The 9,892-nt window shown below is 42.7% G+C and overlaps 1 protein-coding gene across 1 annotated transcript; it reads right to left on the bottom strand.

Annotated features, from left to right (window-relative positions):
* Nucleotides 1-7,006: 7,006 nt before the first annotated feature.
* Nucleotides 7,007-9,155, bottom strand: LOC147446203 (zinc-finger homeodomain protein 2-like). Its single transcript, XM_086525467.1, has 3 exons — nt 9,006-9,155; nt 7,802-8,915; nt 7,007-7,440 (listed from the first exon to the last, which is right to left on the bottom strand). Exons 2-3 carry the CDS (start codon nt 8,707-8,709, stop codon nt 7,386-7,388), a joined length of 963 nt encoding a protein of 320 aa, XP_086381593.1. The 5' UTR covers nt 8,710-8,915; nt 9,006-9,155; the 3' UTR covers nt 7,007-7,385.
* Nucleotides 9,156-9,892: the final 737 nt, after the last annotated feature.

Here is a 9,892-nt window from a genome sequence, read left to right on the forward strand (position 1 = left end):
ATTCATTTGTCTCGTCTGATTGGTCAAGAGAAATTGCTCTAAAGGAACGGTGTTTTGCCACCTTGGGTCCCCACGTGGGGTAGGAATCTCTTCCCTTCCACGCCAGAGCAAAGGTCGTCAATTCGTTCATGATCGCGTACTTGTCCTCCTCCCCAACCCTGAAGATGACCAAATGCCATTGGAAAGAGTTCCTAAATCACTTAAACATTTTTATAAAAAAACACTTACAAAGATACGGTATCTGTTAGAGTTTTGGCATCTCAAGTGAGATGCCCAATGTGATCCCATCATTTAGTTTGGCTTTTAGGTATTTATTTTACCTATTTATCAAAGTCTGGGTAGGGCAATTTACTGAGGTTGCTATATAAGCAACCCTCGGCCCCCATCGTATTACAATCAAATATTCATTGCCAAATTTGGTTGTTTCAGAAGACTCTCTCTCTCTCTCTCTCTCTCTCTCTCTCTCTCTTTGGTCTCTACGCTTTTGCATCGCCGACTTTGACATGGTATCAGAGCTTAGTGCTCCATGAACTTAAGCGAGCAAGGCTTCTTGAAGAGACCCGTCTGTGAGGAGTCTATTAATCTTCGTCGCCGGCGTTAACCCCACTCTCTGATGTCTCTTGCGTTGAAAAACGTTGTCAAACGAGAGCCTATGTCGTCGCTAGCGTTTGAAAACGCTAAGCATTCGCAGGCCACAACAGCCCAAGTATCCCTCCTTGCTACCCCTTGCCGCTAGCGTTTAAAACGCTAGTCGACAGCTCTGACTTGGGTCGACACTTAGCCTGTGCATTTTAATACGCCCGCAGCATCTGCTCCTTGATGGCGACTCAGCAGCCCGGCAACCTAACGGCCCCTCCTTGCCTTAGCGTTATAAAACGCTGCAGGTTGAGGTGCCTCTTGGGCCATTAGAGGTAAACCCCCCTGTCTTGGAGTTCTGTGTGGAGTTAGCTCCCCTCCTTGCTAGCGATGACGGTACGTAATCCCTCCCCCCGAGCTTTGTGCCGATACCAACTCAAGATCCTTGACGACGACCACTTGCCCCACTTGTCAGCGACCTGGAGACTCCTGTAAGCCATAGCATTTTAAGAACCCTACTCGGCTGTGGGTTTTGAGCGCCCCTTAGACATTGGTGGAGACCCCCCCTTGGGGTAAATTGTCTTGGGAATTCTAATTTGCGGAGCAGAGGTCAAGAGTCTTTAGTAAAAGTTTTGAGAGATTTTAGAGCAATTTAGAGGCCAGGAGTTTGGAGGCAAAAAAGCGCTTTTTGAGGAGCAGCTTGGGAGAAGAAAATCATGTGGAGATCTCTATGTAGAACGTATGGACCGGCTGCATCCACCCTTTGGAGTGTGAGAAGGACTTACAATTTCCAGATCTTGTAAATTGAACATGGACTTCCCTTGCTCAAGTGCTCGCAACATCGACTAAAACAAACTATCGGCTATGGATAACAGATCAACCATCATCTAGTTAGCGGCCTATGCATTGACACAGTTCTCAAGGAAACTGGAAAATTGTTTGGCTCAAGATTGTGATAGAGGACAAAGGCAAAGGCAGGCTTGACAAGGATGGCAATACCAGTACTCAGTTAGCTACCTCAGTATCCACGAGGTCTGACACCCATTGTTATAAATGTGACATGATGCTTTGTTTGGCTTAGGAGTTTGAAGCCAAAGGCAAAAGTAGGAACTCACAAATAAACAAAGACAAAGGCAAGCAGGATATAGATAACGGTAATAACAATTTAACGAAGGAGATCAGCATGGTACATGTGGTGGTGACCATAGTGGCCATGACACCAGATTTCTAGTCAAAGGGCAGTTTTTGCCACTAGCTTCAGCTAGAGAGAGGCTTGTGAGTGGCAGAGAGGGGCAAATAGTGCTCCGTATAACTAATTTGGGCCCTTGTGTTGGAGTTCAAGTTATCGGTGTTTGAACCTGTGGGTCGGAGTTTAAGGCACATGTATCTAACAGGGAACCAATCAGACATATCTAAAACACTATGGATGAGTGCGCCAATCCATTGTTGTTGGTCGAATCATGGACATGATGTGTTCCTCAGTTCATTATCTTGGAGTATTATTTTTGGACGTGATGTGTTGACAATCCACGAATGGAGATTTTTGGACGTAATGTGGTCTATAGGTTAAATATTTAAAAGGCAATCGATGCTCAAGATCGAATTCTTCTAATGTACAAAGTTGAGGGTAGCAAATCTGAGGTCTATCCAGCAAGGAGTTGTTGTTGGGGTGTCCATGGTGGCTTCTTCATCGACTTGGTCTCACTATTTATGTCCACCATGAGTTACAGAGAGGGAGTTTTGGCATCTCAAGTGAACTGCTCAATGTGATCCCATTATTTAGTTTGTCAAAGTCTAGGTAGGGCAATTTATCAAGGTTGCTATATAAGCAACCCTCAGCACCCATTGTATTACAATCAGTTATTCATTGCATTACAATCAGTTATTCATTGCCAAGGTTGGTTGGTTTAGAAGACTCTCTCTCTCTCTCTCTCTCTCTCTCTCTCTCTCTCTCTCTCTCTCTCGTGTGCTTTCTCCCCTTGGTCTCTACGCTTTTGCATCATCAACTTTGATAGCATCGTGGCAGTGGGAAAAATGAGAGTGCATTGCTAGACCCAAGGAGCAAGTGAAAATTGGGATACTCAACCCAACAGCTCGTGCAAAGACCTAGTGTGCCAAATTTATGGTGGTAATAGCAAACTAGGAAGCCTAGGTCATTATGACATGGGATACGATAGACAATGCAAAGTTCTTCTCCCTAGGGGGGACTCATGGAAAGAGGTAGGAGTCCACAAAAAGCTGCTAGCACCACTTTGGACAAGCATATAGCTACGCAACACCACTAGTGAGCTGGTGTGTAAGTATGCCAAAGCATCAAGATCAATAGAATGGGAGAAGACAACCATCACCCATTGGTCCCCTTGGCTCACTAAGATTGGAGGTGATTCACTAAATCCCTTTTGGAGAGAGATAGCCAAAAAGATCAACAAAAAAGAATTAATGCATTTAAGTCTATCCTCAGACAGAAGTAACCTAAACTGGAAAGAAGCAGACCAGGCGGCTACCCAATACGATCTCAACAAGAATGAAAGTATTTGGTCAATGGAGTGGTTGAAGGTCTAAGTACTATCTGTGAGGCAGAATTCGATTGGAAAGTCTACAAGATTTTTGCTTTATCACAAACAAAGAGATTTACTTCAAAGCTTCGGTACAAAGTAGATTGATTCATGCCACAAACAACGGAGACTGTTGTGGCCTGAGGCAAAGTGGGTTGTGGTTGTAAGTAACATCTAGAATCCTCCATGGCCTAGCATAATGAAGTTCTTCATCTAGAAGGTGTTATGGGAAGCATTACCAACAGGGATCGAAGAAAAAGCCAGAGGGTTAGGCATCGACCTTTGCCCAAAATGCAAAGCGGCAATCCCCTCCATCTATTCTCAAAGGCTACCCAACCACGAGAGGTCTTGTGGGCAAAATCTGCAATTGGGTGCATAAGACCTTGAAGATCCACTCTTACAAGAATGATGTGATCATTAGAGGAAAGGTTTTCAAAAACCAAGCCATTTTCTTCTGCACATAGGTTATCCACTTTTGCTATCTCAAACAGACTTGGAAATCAAGGAACGTTCAAGTATTTGAAACCTGCAACAACTAAGTTTGAAGAGATCATGCTATTGGAAAACACACATACTCTAAAGAGTGGAAGCAAGCACTCTTAGACATTAGAGAAAATGTTAACTATGGTCTTTCAGCTAGTAGCCGAAACACAACTTGATTAGGCTCTGTAGCAATCGCTGAGAAAAGGCAAATACCTACACTCCTGTATCTTTTGGCTCCTCAAGGCACAGGTTGTGCTTGAGGTGTAACATACATTTTTTTCTGTGATGATGCAACTCTTTTACTCACAATTGTGAGTATGCCAAAATAAAAAAGATAGAAGGTTAGAAAAACAAGTTAATTTTTATTTGAAATGGCTTGCCTTTTACATAGCATAGAAAAAGAGCAAAATAAACCTATACTGAAAATAAATTTTCTCTCTCTCTCTCTCTCTCTCTCTCTCTCTCTCTCTCACTCTCAAAACACACATCCACACAAAGAACGGAGAACTCGTGTCAAATGGAGATGCGATAAAATTCACTCAAATGTTTTAACCAAAGAAAATATAAAATCGTAACTATGTTTTCATTGTAAAAGTATATTCTTTAATTTGAGCAATGCTCACATAACTTGGTTGTGTAAATTCAATTTGATAGAGCACAAGTCTCAAGGTAACAAACTTGGGCATTTTGGTTATATGTCTCAAGATTTTGGAGTAAATCCAGGTGCTAAGACCTTCAAAATCAAGGCCAAGAAGATTGTTACTTTTTGAACTATGGTTTTGAGCTGAGAGGATATATGCATAAAATCTAAAAGAAATCCTATCATGCAATCATTATTTTTACACGCACAGAATTCAAAAAAATATTTTGTTCCCTCTATACAATGCTCCCTTCCTTTAGCATGCCAATAAGCCTAGAGAAGGTGTACTTTTTCTCATTGTACGAGTCCCTACCAAGACACGCCTTATTCATAGAGGGAGAAAGCTATCTAAACTTTAAGCCTATTTTTTCTAGTTAGAAGGGCAAAGAAAAAGAGAAATGCGATAAGTGACAAGGAATTAGCCTAAAAATTAAAATCCTTGCATTACTATTCTTTAAATTAGTCTTTCGAATTTGCTCGCTTCACCTATATTTACTTTCTCTTATCATCATCCATACCCACCCGAGATTTTGGTAGATTTTTCAACCAAATTATAAGTGCTTCAGGCATTTGAAATAGTAGATTCAAGCAAGATCAACAAAGTCAATTATGTATAAAAGATATGTACCGACATCTCCTCTAAGTCATTCAAGGAAGGAGCCAACATCTCAACTATGAGACTGCCACGCCCCAAACACAGTGCAAAGGACGTGGATATGAAGTCAAGGAGAATGATATTTCCACAGCTCAATCTTGAACTTGATAATATTTTAAACCATGAATCAAAGATTCATACAACTTAAAATACAAAGACAATTTGAGTTATATTAAAGCAAGCTTCTATGGTAATGCTGCCATCATACAATGCACAATAAAATTTGGTTCGGTTTTATTCAGCAAAATAGAGTGTATTACACTTTATATTTGGGATTTTTTTGCCTTTAAAAATATCTAATATCATTTGGTGTGTTGTATTAAACACCATATAGTAGGATCATGGAGTATAAACTAACAAAGGCTGGTTATTGTACTACTATCGAGGAAGTCATAACATCACCAACTCACTTTGGACAGTTCCACCAATAATGGTCTTTTCCCAACAATGATTGCAATGCCAATCTGCCTTCAAACCATCCTTTTTAGCATCAATCTTCTAAGTATCATTGTTGCTTTCCTTCTTAACCCTCTACTTATTCTTCTTGTAATTTGAAGAACCAACCAAGGCTTTGGAGCTTGGCTTCTTCCCCACAGTGAACCGCTCCTCTTGGTCCAATACCATTGGAACAATCTCGTCCCAAGAAATGGTGTACAATCAGCCACTACTAATCACTGAAGAACACCTGCAATGAAGGCATTCATACACCATACAAATACTTCCATGATCTATAATTGCTGGCTGGAGTCACTGTTGCACAATGGCTCCAGCCAGCCATTAACTACAACCTAGCCAGTGCAGGAAATAGCGGGATCCTCAACTTCCATTACGTCAACTTTAGCTGGCTACAAATTGTTTCATATATATCACCCATCTTCAAGAGCCATAATTAAAATTTTTAAACACGTGCGTACCCTCCTCACTCAGTCACACGAGCATATCGCGGAGGGGGTCAACGGTTGGGAGCACCCCGTCCGATGCACTTGTGTCAATTCGAGGCAGATTTGTAAATTGGGGCGAGAGAAAACTTGGGCAACCACCACCCCTCGATCCTCCGTGACTTGAACCTGGGACCTTGCCTTGCAATATAATCACTCCATCTGCACACGATTCTTGATACAATATATATGAGAGCCCACTTGGTGTCGTAAATGGGATACATAGCAAATTGCCAAATTCAGGAAATTTTTTGTAACCTCAGATCCGAATTTGTAAATTCAAGGTGCGAGATTTATGCCCCAATATCTCCCGCAAACCCCAAACCTTGATCTCTTCCCATCAAATACAGATGAGGCGTGCACACAATTTTGTGCAGACACAGAAAGATAAAAGGCCCTGGGCACATTGAGCTTTGGCCTTGGGGCTACCGGGAAGACTGGCTCTTTTCCTCCACCTGCACCCTCAAACCAAGAGGTCACCAGCCAGCCAGACAAGCATTGCAACACCAAGGCATGCTGAACCACTTGACTTTCTTAGTGTGTTCAATTAAGGAGAATTCTCCTCGATTCTGCTCCTCCAATATCAATCACCTGCAAGCCTATAACTCCTCAAAACAACCATTTCCATATTTCGAGCTCTACACAATCTACAAGTCAGAAAATACCTTTTTCTGCTGCTAAATGCAATGGGATTTGGCTTCATGGTTAAAGAAGTACCTCCATTATGGTACGCCAAAATTATGGCTGACACTTGAGCATCCAAAACAGCGCTTAATACATGCGATTGTGCTCATGCAAGCTCACAATTCGGCGTGGTATTCATAGTTGCAACCCAATGAGCCTGCCATTAACTAAGCTGGTGCTGCTTTCCCTTAGCCACCCACTTGCCAAAAACCATCACGGAAGCTGTCCTTGAAAACTATTTGATTCTCCTGAATGATGACTTATAACCCAAATGGCCCAATCCGTATAGGAAGACTCGCGCCTGCAAAAATTGGTCTGAACATACAGAACAGGGAAAGGGTTCAAAGAAGCCATGAAAACATACTCAGCTGACATAATGAGCCAAAAAAAAAAACAAAAAAACAAATGGCATGGCGAGTCCTGAAGAGACTTGGTCCAAGCTTCGCATGTATTGTTACCGTACATAAGAATTAGGTACACTCTAAATCCTGAGTTTGTACATTATGAGCAGAGATTGCAGATACCTACACCAGGCATGCCAACAAATGCCATGAGGAGCCGCAAGGGCATAGGGCAACAAGCGAAATTAACAACTTAGACACAAATTTAAGTGTAGTGTTGTAATTACAAGAGCACTGGTTAATGGGGTTATACCCCTGCAATGACAAGCCATGGCTAGGCTTATATAGCACCAGTATGAAATAAGAGAGCCTTACAGCCACATATTTAGAAAAAACCTGCTGCTCAAGACAACCGTACTAAAAGAACAGTTGGGCACATGATGAGGATGCGATAAACTACACTATTTCCAATATTTGTGCAGATCAGAAAAATTGTTCTAAGCAAGGTCAATGTCAGTAGTCTGAAGGACTCTCGTAGTTTCTGGCCAAAATGGTCTCGCCAGTATTTCTGCAAACCCAGAAAACAAAGATCGAATCACATCCTTGGAAGTAATGAAGAGGCTTTTCACATCCATAGATATACAACACCCAGCACATAAGATACATACTGTGTGAAAATGTCCATAATCAAACAAGTAGAATATGAGTGCACGATGCTTAAAGTACATAGGATACACCTAGTAGTACATACTGTGTGAACATGTCCATAATCAAACAAGTAAAATATGAGTATGTAATGCTTAGAGTACATGTCCAGGCATAGGATACGCCTAGTAATCCAATTTCTAATAATGTAAGTAAACAGGCATTTTCAAACTTAACAGGCAGCAAAAGGATGTATGCATGACCTACGGCCTCATCAAACTCACATTCTCTTGGTAACATTGTTCTTGTTGTTGTGCATCCACACCTTAAATACACTCCGCTTCACACCAATTTCATCGCAAAACTGTTGAACTACGGCATCATTTTGCTTGACAATCCTCCATCCAAGATACTCTGCAAAAGAAAACATCCTCTCTTTCTGCTCAGAAGAAAACTTTGTCCTATGTCTCCGCTTTCTAGATAATGAATCAGAAAGCAAGTCTGCATCATCTGCGTATGCAAAAGGGCTTGTTGGCAAGTTTGCTTGAGAATGTAGAACAATATCTCTGGAAGTAGGTATAGAGAGTAGGCCGGGAGTCGGTGGACCAGTAACCCCTTTAAAATTGATGTTCATGGGCACATTGTGATGCTTGCAAATGCAGACATGCTCCCCCTCCACTTCTCGGCGGTGAAAATTGCGGTGGCAACCACATACAGAGCATATGAGGGCATCAAAACCATCGGCACCACAAGCAAGAAACTCACCACACCCATCAACAGCATGCCCACCAAGACTGGCGGCATGATTTTTCATGCACTCTCGATATCGGATGGGACCAGGTAGAGGCTTCACAGTTTGGCTACTGACACTCTTGTCTTCTATAGAAGAGTTTTTTGAGCTTAATCGCGCAGCATAGGGTACAGGGTCAGGGGGAGCACCTCCATAGCTGCTAGTGTTACTGAAGTCTTCTGCTGATGGGAAGCCGATGCCATAACTGTCCTCTTCTTCATCAATGGGAAAATGCCCACTTCCACTTGCCAAAGCATGTGCCCTCATAGCATTTTCCTGTGATGAATCAGACGAAAGCTCCTCCTCTGCAGAGGAAGAAAATCCTGGTCCACCATGAAACCTTACAGGCTCTGCGGAGCTGAAATGAGAGCCCGTATAGGGAAGCATGGAGTCGTCATCCATGGAGACAAGTGAGAAAGCTTAGAAGGCGCAGAGTTCGTGCATTTCGTGCAGAATGTACACTTGCCAAATGAGAGAGTGCGTGTGCGGATTGGAAAGGGGGGCAACCGAAAGTTCTCTCAATCCGCTTCCGTGTTGGGACCCTTGTACGAATAGAGCGAGCCTCTGTAGCAAGGAAACGACCTTCAATGAAAGAGAGAGTCTCTGTGCTGTGGAAAAAAAACTCTGAAGCTTGCAAAGAAGACCGTGGCGCGGGCTATGAAAACCCTAGTAATGAAACTCTGGTGAGATGCACGTACCGTTTTGAAACGCGAGAGGGAGGGAAAAGAAGGAAGCGAGTGTGCAGAGAGATGCCCTCCTCGCTAGGCTCCACGCATACACTGTCCGGGACGAAGCAGAGAAGAAGAACTGAGAATTTCGAAACAGCCGGCCTTCCAAAATGCAGAACATCAACAACAGCGTGGCGACAAATTGTGAAAAGGCCCTAGTGACATTTTAACCTTTGAGACCTTTTTGCACAGTATACCTACTGTATGCTTGCACCTACCTAGTTGTTGGGGGCAATGGGGCTATTTGGTAGGCTAAAGGCTAGTTCATGAGAGGGGGCCAAGGAATTTAGCCTTTTGCCACATGTAGAAATGCCATTGGAAAGACAAAGTGTTGTCCCTTAAGCGTTCTCTTATCTTCCGAAGCGGCCCCCTCCCTATCGCAGGAGAAATGTAAAGCTTTTGTCTCGAAAGGTGTGAAATAGTCACAGTTGAAAAGGCATGCGCCAGCCTAATTACATGATCCTTGTGTAGAGATCATGGCTTTGCGGAGCAATTGCCTATCTGCACTTCTCCCCCTCCTTGTGTTAACATGAAGACAGACAACAACTCAAAACACACCATTTGCCCCGCTTGCACCGTCATCATTGTTGTTTGGACGCACCCCAAGGAAGTCAGGTTTGTCAATCAATGTCGACTATCATGAAGGAGTGAGTGACAAGTTTGCAATATTTGGTCAAGACATGTTATAAGGTTTGACATGCTTTTTCAATGGTGCTTTTGTAAGGGCTCGCATGTTTGCTTGCATCATTTCCATGCTAACATTTATATAGTGTGAAGTCTTGCACCCCGCCTATAGCGCTATTTTTTGCATGTGCCTGGCCCCTGTTGGCTTTGAGATTGTATGCTTTGATGCCTTT

The sequence above is a fragment of the Adiantum capillus-veneris genome, chromosome 12 (genome assembly GCF_014529385.1).
Source record: "Adiantum capillus-veneris isolate H3 chromosome 12, ASM1452938v2, whole genome shotgun sequence".
In the NCBI taxonomy this organism is placed as follows: Eukaryota; Viridiplantae; Streptophyta; class Polypodiopsida; order Polypodiales; family Pteridaceae; genus Adiantum; species Adiantum capillus-veneris.

Excerpts from the sequence above, each read along its gene's own strand:
- LOC147446203 (XM_086525467.1), bottom strand. The coding sequence starts at position 8,709 with ATGGATGACGACTCCATGCTTCCCTATACGGGCTCTCATTTCAGCTCC. Across the intron at positions 7,441-7,801 it reads AACAATGTTACCAAGAGAAT|AAATACTGGCGAGACCATTT; the intron begins GTGAGTTTGATG and ends CTGGGTTTGCAG.